Consider the following 15924-nt stretch of genomic DNA (forward strand, 5'->3'; position numbering starts at 1 on the left):
TGTTGTTTTATAAAGAATGATTTTCTTTTTTTCTTTTGAAAGGGTAGTGGTCAGTGACAATTAATTTCCCTTCAACTTTACAGGAGATTAAGCTTTTCCTTTGGCTTTACATTATTTCTCAGGAGTGCTTAAAATAAAGCTTTTCCTTGTCCTTGCATTAGAAAAACACTTCTCTCTCTCTCTCAAAAGTATTTCCCATTCCATAGTATTTTATTTTAACGAAGATGATTTATCTAACCTATTTAAGGCCCTGCAGTATTATGTACTAAAACAAAGGGGGAGGGTCGCCTGGGTGGCTCAGTCAGTTAGGTGTCAGACTTTGGCTCAGGTCATGATCTCACAGTTCGTGGGTTTGAGCTCCGTGTTGGGCTCTGTGCTGACAGCTAGCTCAGAGCCTGGAGCCTGCTTCAGATTCTGTATCTTCCTCTCTCTCTGACCCTGTCCTGCTCACGCTGTCTCTCTCTCTCTCTCTCTCTCTCTCACAAATAAATAAAAACATTAAAACTTAAAAAAAAAATGGGTAGGGAGCCTGGGTGACTCAGTCAGTTAAGCATTGGACTCTTGGTTTCGGCTCAGGTCATGATCTCACTGCCAAGAGTTTAAGCCCCGTGTGGAGCTCCGTACTGAGCATGGAGACTGCTTGCAATTCCCTCTCCCTCCCTCTCTCTCTGCCCCACCCCTCTCTCAAAATAAATAGTAAACATCAAAAAAATGACTACCTCAGATGTTTCGGAAGAATGAAAGTTCTCTGGAACAGATGATGTTTTTCAAAGACTCATTTGTTAACAACCCTGTGCTTGGATTAAAATGCATGTAGACTTTGTAGTCTATTTCAAATTTTATTTATTTATTTACCAAATTGCAAGGCCTCTTTTCTTTTTAATTTGGAGAGAGAGAGAGAGAGAGAGCAAGCAGGGGAGAGGAGCAGAGAGAGAGAAAGAGAGAATCTTAAGCAGGCTCCATGCTCAGCATGGAACCTGACTTAGGGCTTGATCCCACAACCCTGGGATCATGACCTGAGCTGAAATCCAAAGCTGTTAACTCAACCCACTGAGCCACCCAGACGCCCCTCTATTTCAAATTTTAACTCTGCCTACACTGACCATTAACTTCTTCAAAATTTGATGTGTCAAATATAAGCAATAGAGTACACATTTAAATAGAAATAACAATTTATATCACAAAATACAATTGTACAGAGCTCTAAAGGAAAAGGATAAACTGGAGGGGCCCATGAAGATGTCAGCCCAATTCTTCTATGCAGGTTATGCCACACAGCAAAAAAAAAAAAAAACGGAATTATATAAAAAACCTGGAAGTAAATAAATAATACTGAAAAATTTGTAAAGAAATGTTTGGTGGAACAGACAGTGAGTTTAGGCATTAACCTCATTGTTAAGCACTAGCATTACATTTTTTTCTTCAGTTTAAATTTTTAAGAACTTTTCAGGAATGGTGCACCAAGTAAAGGCAATAAGTTTTAAAGGGTTTGTTCAGGGGGAACCTGGATAGGTCAGTCAGTTAAGCATCTGACTTTGGCTCAAGTCATGGTCTTGCAGTTTGTGATTCAAGCCTCGCATCAGGCTCTGTGCTGACAGCTCAGAATCTTTGTCTCTCTACCTCTCTGCCCATCCCCAGCTCATGCTCTGTCTCTCTCTCTCTCAAATAATGCATAAACATTAAAAAATTTTAAAGAGTTTGTTCAGTTGTTTGAAAATAATTTGAGATTCAAGGTTGTTCCCATGTCCTTGCTTGGCTTGTAAATAAATAGCAAACAAAAAAAGGACTCTATAGGTCTCAACTTGTAATAATTATTTTTGCAGAGTTTAAATAATTAATATTTAAAATGAAGAGTAGCTCCCAAATTTTTCATTACCCTACAAAAGATACTTGAATTATAGTTATAAAAGTTCTTTTACATAAAGACATAAAAAGTTCTTTTACAAAAGTCCATGATATCAAGGAGCTTTTGTTTTGAGATAACGTTGACTTTCAAACACACACACACACACACACACACACACACACCCTTGTCAGTATAATATAGTGTCAGTGAATAGTTGTTGTTTTTTTTTTTCATGCTGGGTTGACAGTATTTTAAAGCTTATGGGGTACTTTACTGCTTTTCTTATTTAGTACTTATTTGTAGCCCAATGAGATAGAAAGAAATGTCTTGGAAAGAACTTTAAATTACATAAGGGCAACACAGCTAAGGGAAGATAAGAAATGATAAAAAAGAAAAGGCACTTCTTTTCTGCCTAGATCATAGAGACATGTCTCTTTCCTCATTTGTCATACAGTACCCATCAGAGTTTTAATAAATGTTCAATGAAATAATATCCAATGTGAATAAGGAATAAATCTAAATAACTTTTAATTCTTTTTTAGTTTATAATTTATAAATTTACTTATATGTTAATAGCACTCAGTAGACCCTTCGCAAGGGTGGCCATCATAATTTGACAGAATGAGAAAAAAAAACCTGTTTCAGTATAATTTATTGCTTGCCTCCAGCATTAATTCTATTTTCTCCTTGAATATAAAACTAAAAGCAACTTATTCAAATTAGATGTGAAAGACCCAAAAAAGTCTCAAGATTAACACCTAAAACTTTATAAGAAAATATAAAAAATGTTCCTGTCTGCATTTCCCTCATCCCATTCCCTCCTTTTCCCCTCTCTAGTGCTCCCTCTTTCCCAATTACATTTCAGAAGCGCTGATTTTTTACTCAAGTTTAGCATCCTTTTGTGGCGCATACTTAAGGAATTTATTAGAATAGCTAAGTGAATATTTTTGATGAACTATAATGGAAAAATGCTATCAATCTCTTAAGTAGAACTATGCATTTGAGAGATTAAGGTGACCTCACAGTCTGCTTAAATGAGATGGTGCCACATCAAGATGGTGCAAATACAGTAAAAGAATGGTGCTACAAAAAGAAATGCATTTTGTTGTTTCTATACAAAAGTTTCTTCTTTTTTAAAGTTTGTTTATTGATTTTGAGAGGGAGAGAGAGAGAGAGTGAGAGAATAGGGGAAAGGGGGAGAAAGAGGGAGAGAGAAAATCCCAAGCAGGCTCTGTGCTGAGTCCAATGCGGGGCTCAAATCTCATGAACCGTGAGATCATGACCTGAGCCAAAATCAAGAGTTGGCTGCTTAACCAACTGAGGTACCCAGGTGCTCCTCTAAATAAAGTTTTTAAAAAGATGCTAGGGCAACACTGACTGGGAAGGTAATAATCATGTTCTACAAGATTCTTTACATAAAAGAGAAGTACTCTTCTTTTCTTTCACAGGAGTGACTTGCTTGAAGATGCCACCATCTTTAACACAACTGACCTAAAAATGACTGACTGTTCCATGAATGAAGGAGAAGTATATAATCTATAAGACAATCAGTCAAATCCATAGACACGGCCTTATGGAGATTATGATCCACCTAACTAACCATCTTATCCAAAAAGCTATAAGTGAAAATAGTTTTTGTGAAATCACCCCATCAGTAACTTTTGACTATGACAAGGGTACAAAAATTGTTCTTTGTATACTGATCTTCATAAGGCTTTTGGAGAAAAAACAAGAACCTTGTTAAAACATGTAGAAGTATTCCACATAAATCAAAGTACCTATAAAAAAGCTGATCCATTGATGGAAAAGATAAAAGTACCATTCACTGAGTTCTTGCCTAAGTTTTTTATGCCATGCATTTAGAGAAACTGTTTATTTTCCTACTTCCATTTAAATCAAGCAGCTGTGTTCTTAAAAAGCTAACACTGCTCATCTAAAATCTGGATTTAGATTTCATGTAGAATAGGGAGCTAACTACACTGAAATAGTTTCAAGTTAATACACTAAGATACCTTACCTGAGCCTTATCTGATACTTACCTGAGCCTTGAGTTAAATTAACCAAGGTCATAATCTACAGTGAATCTAGGATTGGGTATGTTCTTTCCCGTAGAATGAATTTGTGTTTTAGCTGGAAAGATTAACATTATTGCTTTCTGTAAAGCTCCTCACATCTTCGGCTAGTTTATCTATTCCATTATGCATTGATTTGCTTCACTGAACTGAGCCACAGAGCTAAGCCTCTCTTCCAATACACAATTGGACTTTTAACAGAAGTGACAGTAAATGTAAGCACACAACCTATACATATGGAAGAGCAATACATGCTCAAATTCAGGCCAATAATAAAGCTTCCCAACTTGGAACATTGTTGAATTCCCAAGACATGTATATTTTTATTACATATTTCCCCTCCCATTTCCTAACGATTATACAAATATTAAAACAACAATAATATAGCTTTGAAAATGAAATCATTTGCTTACAATATAACCCCTTTAGATTTTACAACAATAGAGCCTGTGTAGAAGAATTAAGGTTACATCTATAAATTTCCTCCCTTATTTATTAATAACAGTGTGACTATTTTTCTCCATATCTATAAATAACATATCTCTATTTCAAAACTTGCATTCTATGGAAAGTATTGCTATTGTCCTGTCCTCTTCAGTCATCCTGAGTTGAACACCACCCATTCAAATATCCTAGGATTATCAATTTATAATTGGAAATAAAATGCTATTGGCTATAGTCTCCCGGGGAGAGTGCATTTATGAATCCTCGATCAGATAACAAAGGTCTTTAGCATATCATCCTGACAATTTCTAAGATGTTTTAACATAAAAAAATTTTCCTACTCATTCTATTAAGTGGACACTCCAAACATCCATTCAAAACCTCCAGTTTAATATGGACAGAAAAAGAATCTCTCCTCACTCCTTGTATTTGAGGCTCTTAAGCCTCAAAGAAAAAGATTTCTTGAAGCTTATGTTTTAACACTGTTAAAATGTTAAGTGATGTATTTTTCCTACCAAGACAGTTCAAATGCAGTGCACCTCAATTTTCCAATTCATTTCCCCCTCCAATTTAAACACATTATACCATCTATCACCAAATAAAAGGCAAGTATCTTCCATCTGTTTCTTATCTTGGTGAGGAAATACCTCCTACTTCTCCAACAAAAGTTGCTTCATAACTCCACTGTTGTGGATTTTTTTCCAAGTCATCTGCAGCTGAGATAGGATAATTTCATGGCAGGTTAATACTTGCCTTATGAAAGCAGAGATTTTCTTCAAAGGACACCATGAGTTTGAGGCTATTTTTATTCTGTAATTTTTGTGTCATAGGTCTTTACTAACCCTTAATTACAATAATCTCTAAGGCCATTTTAGTTGAATTCAAGAGAATGAGACATCTTTATGTCAGTTTTATGAATTATCAAGTATAGTAGAAATCAATTAATTAGACATAAAAATATTCACAATCAGATATGGTAAAGAAGCAGAAAGATGAAGTGTTCATATTTTTTGGACTGGCTTAACCTTAGTGATTCTGGCAAAGCTGAGAATCACTACCTTGAGGAGTCATGTGTAGAATTTTCATGTCAAATTATGTCAATAATTATTCCATTTTAATTACATTTTCTTTTTACTTTCAGGAAAATATTTACTTTCAGGAGATGATTTATATTCCCTTATGATTCTAAGAAGAAACATATTCTTTTAAGTATCAATATTTTCTAGAATATAAACAAGTAAACCCCACATTTAGATAAGGAAAATACAAAACAAAAGGATACTCATAGAAAGAGAATTAATTCTAAATATACTTAATAGTAATTGTATTTTAATAGATATCTCACGGAAAACCAAAATGATACTTTCAAATTGGTACTAAATTGATTTTATTCAACTATTATTTACATCTAAATATAAAATATAAATATTATAAATGCTGTATAATACGGCATTTGGGTATTTCCTAAAGGCTCAAAATATTTCATTTTCTGAGGTGTGTAAAACTCTGAGGAATGCAAGAATACTATGAGATTTACGGAATTCCAGGATCAAATTTGGTAGAATTAGTTTTTTGTTTTGTTTTGTTTAAAAAAAATTCTTGCAGCTCCTATTTTAATAACATCTTTTTATGAAAAAGCGTTTGTTGATGATTTTATTATTAGAGAATGTTATCATTCTGCAGAGGGCATACTGAGCACCTCCCTTGCCCTCTCTCCCCCAACTCTTTGGATGATTTTTCATAATTCTTTGGGCTTTGTGGAACGGAATCACAGTGAGACAGCAATTAAGTTTTGTGCTAAAGGAAGGAGCAATATTGAGTTTTTGTTTCAGCAGTAAGAGTTCTTAATAGCTTCACATTTTGGCAAGATCTTTCTTCTAAACCTGCCTGAAAATATATTTTCTTTGGGATGAAAGAAGGATACCAAAAATTAGTGGCAGAAAATATAAGAGACAGAATAAAGAGAGGCAGAAAAGAATACTGAAGTTAAAAGAAAGGCTTTTGGGGATGTTGAGAGGGCATTACACATTTGTTGATGTACAAAGGAAATGATGCTTTCTTTCTTTCTCTCGAGGATGGGTATTTTATCTCTTTAATGACAAGAAAAGTCAAGCTATCCCATAGGGAGATCAATATTACAAAGAAAATAAGAAGTGATATTTGTATTGTATCCTTCCAAGCTAATTGCTTCATCTCAACAAACAGTATAAAAGCAAAGTTCAGGTCAAGGCAGAACTTAAAGGCCCCTGGCTAGTAAAAATGTGAATGTTTGTGCTGGAGCTGGAGTTAAGACTTAATAGATAGAGCTTTGCTAATATTTCTATTCAATACAATTAATCTTAAATAGAAGTTCTACTATAACAGTCTCATTAATCAGAACTATGCAGAATTGCCTATTTATTACCAACATGAATGTGTACTCTTTGCAATTTGTAAGCATGGGCAGCCAGAGAAGGAAGTCGGTGAACCATTCTGGTTTTGGAGTGAAAATGGGGAAATGGTAGAAGATGTCATAGAAAATCATCAAAGAGGAAAGAAGATAAAAGTGGAATCCTTAAAAGAGAGATGAGGTCACAGCTAGGATCTAAACTAGAACACTCAAATTCGTATCAGAAATGTAATTTTAATCTTTTAAACTAAAGTCCACAAGGCAATAGACATACATTCGGAAAAGATCTGCTAGGCAATTAACGGAAAAATTCTCCTGTATGGTCAAATCCATTTTTACCCGAAAATAACCAGAAGGAATGGATATGTCATGTAATTTTCGTAATATTTTCTAAGCTAGATTTTTCAGAGAAGGTCCAAACTCTTGGCAATGAACCATAACCATTAACTTTTTAACACCTCCACCTCCATTTTATTGTAAGAACTGTTAGCTTATAATATGAGGAAGGCATTCTAATAATCAATGGGATTTTACTTTTGGCAGCAAAATGGGTTCATATGATTCTTACCTGCCCCCCTTTAGGCTGGTATTTGATGTTGTCTGTTGATCCAATTTTGGATTTGACATTCTTCAGGTCTGGCAGTGGTTGGTTAATAAGCCGAAGCTGCTTGGGAGTAGCAGGAGATTTTGGAGGAGTACGTATGATGGCAACTTTCTTCTCACTGGGCACCAAGATGGCAGATTTGGGAGTTCCTGGTGTATGAGGGGTTCTGGGATAGCTAGGGGTTCCAGGGGTGCCTGGTGTGCGTGAAGAATAGCTTGGTGGGGTGCCAGGAGTGATTGCGGTTGATCCAGGGGTGGTGGGTGTGGAAGTGCCACTTTTTCCTGCTCTGCGAATTGGCTCTGATCCTATATTCATTCACAAACAAAATAAAACAAAACAAAACTGAAACCACAGCATCAGAAAATTCTCCTCAAGACATTGTCTTTCCACGGGTTGTTAGAACTCATAATACATTAATTTTCTAAAGAGTTTACAATATTTATGTGTAACAACAATACTCAAAAAGGTGAAAGTCTCCTTTTTTTAAAAGGCTTATAACCAGTTGAACTTCTTTTTTTGAATGCATTGCTATTAATGCAAAGAAAGAACCTGTGTTTTCTTGATTTATTCTTCTTACTTCTCATTTTGATGTGTCAAATTTTTTATACCTGCTTGATCATTAAGGCATATAGATCTGCCTTTATTTGAAAGAAGTGTCTGTACTACATTTTTTGTGTAGGCTCATATTCACTAAAGATTCCTTGAATGACATGTGACGATTTGAGGTTTTGTGCAGTAAGTTCATTCCAAGATTCAGGTAGACATATGACATACAACTGTGTATTTTTATCAATAATTTTGACCTGTGTACAAAGTTATTTATTGAATTGCATTTCAGTGTTACTTCTTCAGTTTATATTGAGGAACACTGTGAATTGCAAATATGTTTACTGAGAGCTATTCAGTTATGTTAGACATTGTTCCTTGGTATTACAATTTCCTCTGTATGGAAATTCATCTCAGCTCTTAATACCAGAAAAAAAATCCATTTTTCTCCTTCGAAAAATAGGGTATTTTAACAATATAGTCACTGTGAATCTTGCACCTGATTGTTTTCTCCTTTACCTTCATTACTAGCTTGCAGTTTGGAGTCAAATCAATAATCCCCCATTGTCAATTATATAGGATATTGTGGGAAGTATTTCTTTGCCTCAGCTCGACTTTGGCATCATTTTACTATTTAGCTGCTTTTGCCCATTTTCCTGTGTTATGTTTCTTTCACATACACTTTTTAACTGCGTGTTTGAATGCCATTTCAAATGCTTTTTTGAAAGAATAATGATATACGTGAAACTACAGCACCTTGTAGATTTCAAACCACTTTTGGGAATACCTGACATTCAATGAGCAAACAAACACAGTAGTTAGAGGTAGCTCTTATTATTCCTAATTCAAGAATGAGGATACCAAGGCTTGTTTACCCAGATGATACTAAATTCTAAGCCAGATATGATACTTAGCCTCTTAGCTCTAAAAACCTTTTCTCTTAAAATAACACATTCATTCTAATAATACAACACTTACTTACATTGTTTGTTTATTATTCAAATGCCTTCACCTTTTTGGTGTTTTATAGGAAGGGCATGCATTTTATTTTTTATTACTAAGTATGTATACTTTGTAAAATCAATAAATCTAGAAATTTTGTAGTGGACAAAGGTACAAGTCATTAGTCTTTAAATCAATGAAATGAAAGGGATTTTTGAGTCATCCAGTACAACTGGTCATCAGTGTGGAAAGTTCTGTCTGAGAAAGGGGATAATTAATCATTGCTGAAATAATTACAAGGAATTAGCTCAAGAGAGCTTCGTAGATAATTATAACCCACAGACAACATCTATTTACCTACTGGCCTGGGTCCAGTCTCCTGGAGAAACAGGACCATTTCACTTCTTTCAGTGAACAGATTTTATATATCAAGCGAAAGTTGCCCCGTGTCCTGGTTTTTTACAATATAAAATGGCATATAAGAAGACTAGCATGATAGATAAGTGTACATTCTATGATTTTTATTGCTTTCCACAAAAATGATATTTCAAGACCAGGATGATACAGCCACAGCTAACTTGGCTTTTTGAGGCTTCTCTGCTACACATTTTTTTTCGGGACCAAGTTCTTGATGTTTGAATCAGTCACTCTATCCTTCAGAAAAATCTCTTCAGAAACTTCATTTCCTCTTTAAATGTCTTCTCTATGCCTTCATTACCTTTGAGTAGCTCAGGTCTTTTGGGGAGCAGAAACTTCTCTCTGTTATTTGTCACTGCACTGGTGCCTTTCATGAGACCTGTATACAGTAGGAGCTCAAATACTTTCTTTTTTATCAGTACAAATTGGATTCAGAATTTATCAAAATGTGTTGAGGAGACTAAGCTGAAGCAATATTCTGCATGTGCATAACAAGTTTCACTAAAAGAAATAACACTTTTTAGAGTCATTTCTATACTCATAGAAAATGGCTTTAAGCTTCAGAAAACTAAGGAATGAAGGTTTTGTGTTACATCTGGAGGATGAAGGAAAACCAAAAACATGAAGCCCTACCACCACTGTTCAATATATACAATCAATTCCTAGTGTAATAAATTATTTTCTAGTCATCAAATGACAACTTTGAGTGTTTCCTATTTGTTCTGAAATTGAAAGAGTTAACTAAATCTGAAATACTAAAGCAACTTAAAATATATTTATGAGAAAATATATATTTACAAATTACTTTATTATGCCGTGTTCTTATTAATCTTGTCAACTCCTCGATGGCAATGCCTTTCTCTCCACTTGGGCTAATGGCATAGCTTTGTTTCCTTCAAATCTTTTCAATAGCCATACAACATGCCAGAATGTGTCTGTGTGTAGTTACGGAGATGGTGGGTGAATGGGAGGAAGCACAGTATTTGCTCTTCTAGTTGCCCCTATGCTTCTTAGCTCTTGCTATAGGGAAACAAAATAAACCCTATGTCCTGAGATTATCAGAGTGTCAGTTATGTTTATTACCAAATAATAAAATGCATTATGCTTATGAATGTAAATAAAGTTAGAAAGTCAAAATAGAATTGACTCAGACCATAAAGATACAGATGCATTTTAACAGGCAGGACACAGTGGTTTCAAGATATGGAGTTATGAATGAAGTGCCATTTTGCTTCCATAACCATAAATAGAAGCATAATTCAAGGTATACTTTTGGGAAGCCGTTGGTGCCTTTGTCTCATCTGAACAGCCTCTCTATTGCTGAAGTCCAATTACAACTCCAGGTATTTGGAATTGAAGTCTTTTCTCCGGGGTTTACTATCTGTTAAATGCCTTCTTTGTAGTTTGTTTGAACATTTTACTTTTGTGAAGAAAGAGTTTTGTGATTGTAAAGTGTTCCTGGCATATATTTCAAAGAATGTTAATGCTTCATGAAACTAAATGGCATAGGGCACAATTGCTCTAAATATAATAAAAACTTTAATTCTAGGCAAAAAATATGCTTTACATGTCATACAAAATAGTCACATTTGAAGTGGGCCAATTTTTATTAAATATTTTAAAAGTAAGTAATAAAATCAACTATACTGTGATAGAAGTAGCAATTTCCACCATTTTTAATAGATTTTAAATGACAGAGATGCTATTCTCCAAACATTTCCACCGTTTTGTAATGGTTTTTAAATGACAGAGATACTCTTCTCCAAGTGATTCTACATAGGTTTCTAGTACTATTTCTTCCATATAAATATAAAGAAGACATTAAGAGGGAAGGTTATGAAGCTATCAGCACGTTTAAAACCAATTCAACCTCCTTTTAGCTTAGTAGTATCAGATGAAGGTCAATTTTCTCATCAGTAGATTTAAGAGGTTATTTTTACCTAACCATTGGCATTATTAATTTAAATTGAGTGAAAAACACATCTTAAGATCTTAGCATCTTCATATACTGAATAAATGGTAGCTATTTTTGTTGTAATAGAAACATATTCGTGAAAATAATTTGAATCTGTCTTTAACCAGATAATCTTGGTAGTAACACAGCATATGAGTGGGTAATGATTGGATCATTTTTATATTCTTTACTTAACACTGTGATAACTGCCAACCAGTTCATTATGGGCCATCAATCAGAAGAAATTTATACTATTGTAGGTAACATGTTATGTTTACACCCTCATTGGAATGCAAATTATTTATTTATTTATTTATTTATTTTGAGTAAGAGTCAGAGAGAAAAGGAGAGACAGAATCCCAAGCAGGCTCCGCACTGTCACTGTGAGTCCAATGTGGGGGATCAAACTCAAGAACCGTGAGATCATGACCTGAGCAGAAATCAAGAGGCTCAACTGACTGAACCACCCAGTGCCCCTGGAATGTAAATTTCTAAGAAAATGAGCAGGATTAATTACTGACTTTCTAGTTAGAGTTTAGGATTTGGAATTCTAAGGAAGTTAAGCTTATATAGATATACATTAAAAAATTCCTAGGGTGCCTGGGTGGCTCAGTCAGTTAAGCATCTGATTTCAGCTCAGGTCATGACCTCGCAGCTAGTGAGTTCGAGCCCCACATTGGGCTCTGTGCTTACCGCTCAGAGCCTGGAGCCTATTTCGGATTTCTGTGTGTGTGTCTCTCTCCCCCTCCCCTGCTCATGCTCTGTTTCTATCTCTCAAAAATGAACATTAAAAATTTTTTTTAATTCCTGAATGGAGCACCTGGGTGGCTCAGTCGGTTGAGCGTCCGACTTCAGCTCAGGTCATGATCTCACATTTCGTGGGTTCGAGCCCTGCATCCAGCTCTGTGCTAACAGCTAGCTCAGAGCCTGGAGTCTGTTGCAGATTCTGTATCTCCTTCTCTCTCTGACACTCTCCTTCTCACACTGTCCCTCTCTCTCAGAAATAAATAAAACATTAAAAAAAATTCCTGACTATTGGTCTTCTCTATTAATTACTTCTTTGTAGGTACTCATTTCCCACAACAATCATTTTGAATCAAGCAGCTGTTTTGGATCCATCAATAGTCTGGCTTTTCTGATTCTTAGAAGAAATATAATCTGTTTTCAATGTATGTTTTGTTTGAAAGATGTAAAATATAGACCCATGATAAGCTCTACTTCACATAAGGGATTAGAAAGGAAGCCAAATCAAAATAAACCTACTGGTGGTCCGCCGTGCTGAAGAGGAGATGGAACTGTTGAGAGAGAAGGAATTCTCCTCTCTGTCTCCTGATACACCTCTGCGAGGAGGGAGGATAGACGAGGGTCTGGGCAGGGAAGAGCGCTTTTCTGGGCTCTTGGTTATTCCATCCTGATTGGGAAAGAAACACATTGGGTTCTTGTGAATGAATCTTCAATTATACAAAGTGGTTACATTAGTCTGGCTATTTTCTTCCTGTGCTGACAGATACATTTCTTTTAATACACACTACTGAATTTCATATACTTATAAGCATTTCTACTTTGAAACTTAGAAAGAGTTCATATTGCCTAGAAGTGTTATTAAAATCTATTATTCTGGAGTTCCTGTTAATAACTAATCATGAAATTCAAATTCTAAATAGTAACATGGGAAAAAAAGAATTTAAGTACCTAAGTAATCTCCAGCAAATTAAAAATTTTACTAAAAATTCTTCATTAGCATGAAAACCCATTAATCAGAAAGGACTCGCAGTGGGCCTTGCATGCATGACAGTTAGCAATGAACACTACCGTATGTTGTGCATTTATGTGACAGGAATTCTAAGCACTTTACATCCATTGATGATTTAATTCTTGCCACAAAATTCTATATGCATTTTATAGCCAAGGAAACAGGTTGAATCAATGTATGTATTTTTTTTTAAGATCACTGAATTAATAAGTAGCAGAGGCAGCATTAAATCCTGATGTGTCTGACTGAGTCCAAATGGTCTATTATATTATATATAATTCATCATTATTACATTATACAATTGTATATGTTATACATAAAAACTATATGTAATATATATTATATATTATTATATTATACATGTAATATATATTACATATATAATAGCATATATTTTATTTTGTTGGATTGTATTTGGAATTTTACAATACATCAAATAAACAATAAATAAATGAATAATGGACAGTATACCTAGACAGAGGCTTTTTTTTTACTGATTAGACTATTAATAACTATTGAAACTTTTATTTGTTTTTAAGAGAGTCTATTGTTTATATGTCAAATACTTTAGAGTTTAGTCTCTATTTTTATATATTTACTGAACTGTGTCTTATAACCTCTGACATTATATTCTTTTCTGAAACTTCAGTTGACCTGCTGCCTTACCTTGTTCCCTGATTCTGAGAATGGCAAACGGTCTGTGGAGCCTGCTGAGGTGGGCTGTATTGAAAAACTGTCAGAAAATGTAGCCCTTTGAGACGTACTAAGGCAGGCTGAGCTGCATCTTGGGGACTTTGAGCTACCCTGAAAGGCAGGAATCTTTGACAAAGTAGAATTCTAGCCATGAAAGAAAACAAACAAAAGCACAAAATAAACAAAACTATGAAGTAAAAGGAAAATTAAAAATGTATAAACATGTAAGAAATTAAATACTGAAATCTAATAAGACCACATGATAAATGGTTATAATCAATGACAGAAATGCATATTATGTGAGAACAAGAGATTTTTGTTGAACAGACATTGTTAACTGCAACTAACTTAAGAATACTCATACATGAGGATACAGATCAAAACATTCTTCATGAATTCTACATATAAAATCTCATTAATCCATTGGTCTTCCAATGATACCATATTTGGAAAATATCTTGAGAGTCTGTTGGAATTGTTCCTTATGGTGTATTTATAATCAATATCTTGATTACATTTCAAGAACTTTAGAACAAGATACATTTAACCCATCATAATGGAAAATACTTTCTTAAAGTTCAGAAAATGTTCTGTCAGCTATCTACATTGATTTTGTCAAAAATTTACAGAGTTTATATAAAATCAGTTCATTTTATGAGTAAAATGCCGGGGGCCAAGTTATACCATAGAATTAATAACATTTTTATGCATAGATCACAGCTTGTAGGATGTCTTATAAATTCTAAAAATGAAAGTTAGCACTAAAGATATTGCCCATAAAAATCACAGGACTTAAATTACAGTGTTGCTACAGTGAAAATCAGGGAGTTGGATTTATGGCTTTTGGGGAAAGCTATGCTGACGTGTTGCATGTTTCACAGGGGACTCTGCTAATCATACAGAAAAGTATGAAGAAGCCAAGGAGATTTTATTTCAATAATTAATATGATTTTGCTCTTACAAAAATAGCAGTTGAAATTGACATCTTTATGTCGAGTTTTAACCCCCACGGCACTTTTAACAGGTCAGACACGTTAACAGATCGCACAAATCACTTCTTGTTTTACAGACCCAGTGCTTTGAGTGGGACGTGTAACTGGGTTGGCAAAGTCATTTTATGACTATGATTGATGCTACCCACCAAACAGCGAATTTCAAAAGTGATACAGGAAAGAAAAAATGGAATAATTGGATTGCCTCAAATTATGAAAGACAACTACTAATCCTGTGCTTAAAATGTAAACAAAAACAAAACAAATACACAGAAAATGAAGGATGACAGGTCAGGCTCACAATAAAGATCAATTGAAGAATCAGAAAGAACTGCTCTGAGGGATGTACTGAAAGCCACAGATAAATACGGGTTAGTCTTGGGGTTTTAGGAAATTTACAGGAAGAGGGTGAGGGTATGGGGGAAAAATGTTAAATGAGAAAAAGTTAGAAAGAATGGTGGCCTATCTCTTTTCTTCAAAAAGGTAAGATGGGCATTTATAAAGGAAAAAAATTAGTTTTGTATCAGAAGATGTATATGGTTTCTTCCCTAACTACAAGCATTTAACGTGAATTCCCATTGAGTTACTAGAAGACCAAGGGACTTGAAAATTTCCTAAATATTTTTCAAGCAAACATAACAAATGAGAAAAGGGAAAGAAAGAGAGAGAGAAATCAAGACACAGACTTAACTATATAGAACAAACTGATGGTTACCAGAAGGGAGATGGGTGGATGGATGGGTGAAATAGGTGATGGGGATTAAGGAATGCACCTGTGATGAGCACCGAGTGCTGTATGGAAGTGTTAAATAACTATGTTGTACACCGGAAGCTAATATTACACTGTATATTAACAATCTGGAATTAAAAACCAAAAAAAGGAAAAAAAAGATTTTCCAAACAATGTCCATTTAAAATGCTTTTTTTAAATGGAGGAAAGCTGACTTACTTTCTATATCTGCTCCTAAAGACTTCTACTTTCAAAGAATAAAATAATAATAATAATAATATCACTGTTTATTGAATAAATATGATGTTCTAGGCACTATCCAGTGTATTATTTTATAATTTACTATATTTAACTTTTATAATATAGGATATAGGAATCTTAACCCTCCCTTAGTTTTGGAAAACCAAGACAAAGGGAGAAATAGATGTTATAGTTAATAAATATTCAAGATCTAGACCTAGCTTGCTTCATAGCCCTGCTCTTAACCATCACAAGTCACTAGTTGCCCATCAGAAACAAAACGTAAAGAGAAATCTTGAAGC

The 15924-nt window shown here is 34.5% G+C and overlaps 1 protein-coding gene across 1 annotated transcript in view; it reads right to left on the minus strand.

Annotated features, from left to right (window-relative positions):
* MAP2 (microtubule associated protein 2) overlaps window positions 1-15924 on the minus strand; it is a 275625-nt gene that overhangs the window by 15119 nt on the left and 244582 nt on the right. Inside the window, exons 13-15 of the mRNA XM_077771035.1 lie at window positions 13634-13804; window positions 12478-12625; window positions 7320-7660 (exon numbers count right to left, since the gene is read on the minus strand). Coding sequence (XP_077627161.1) covers window positions 7320-7660; window positions 12478-12625; window positions 13634-13804 — 660 coding nt within the window. The remainder of the gene's footprint in view (window positions 1-7319; window positions 7661-12477; window positions 12626-13633; window positions 13805-15924) is intronic.

This window comes from Crocuta crocuta, unplaced genomic scaffold (genome assembly GCF_008692635.1).
Source record: "Crocuta crocuta isolate KB4526 unplaced genomic scaffold, BGI_CrCroc_1.0 scaffold160, whole genome shotgun sequence".
NCBI lineage: Eukaryota > Metazoa > Chordata > Mammalia > Carnivora > Hyaenidae > Crocuta > Crocuta crocuta.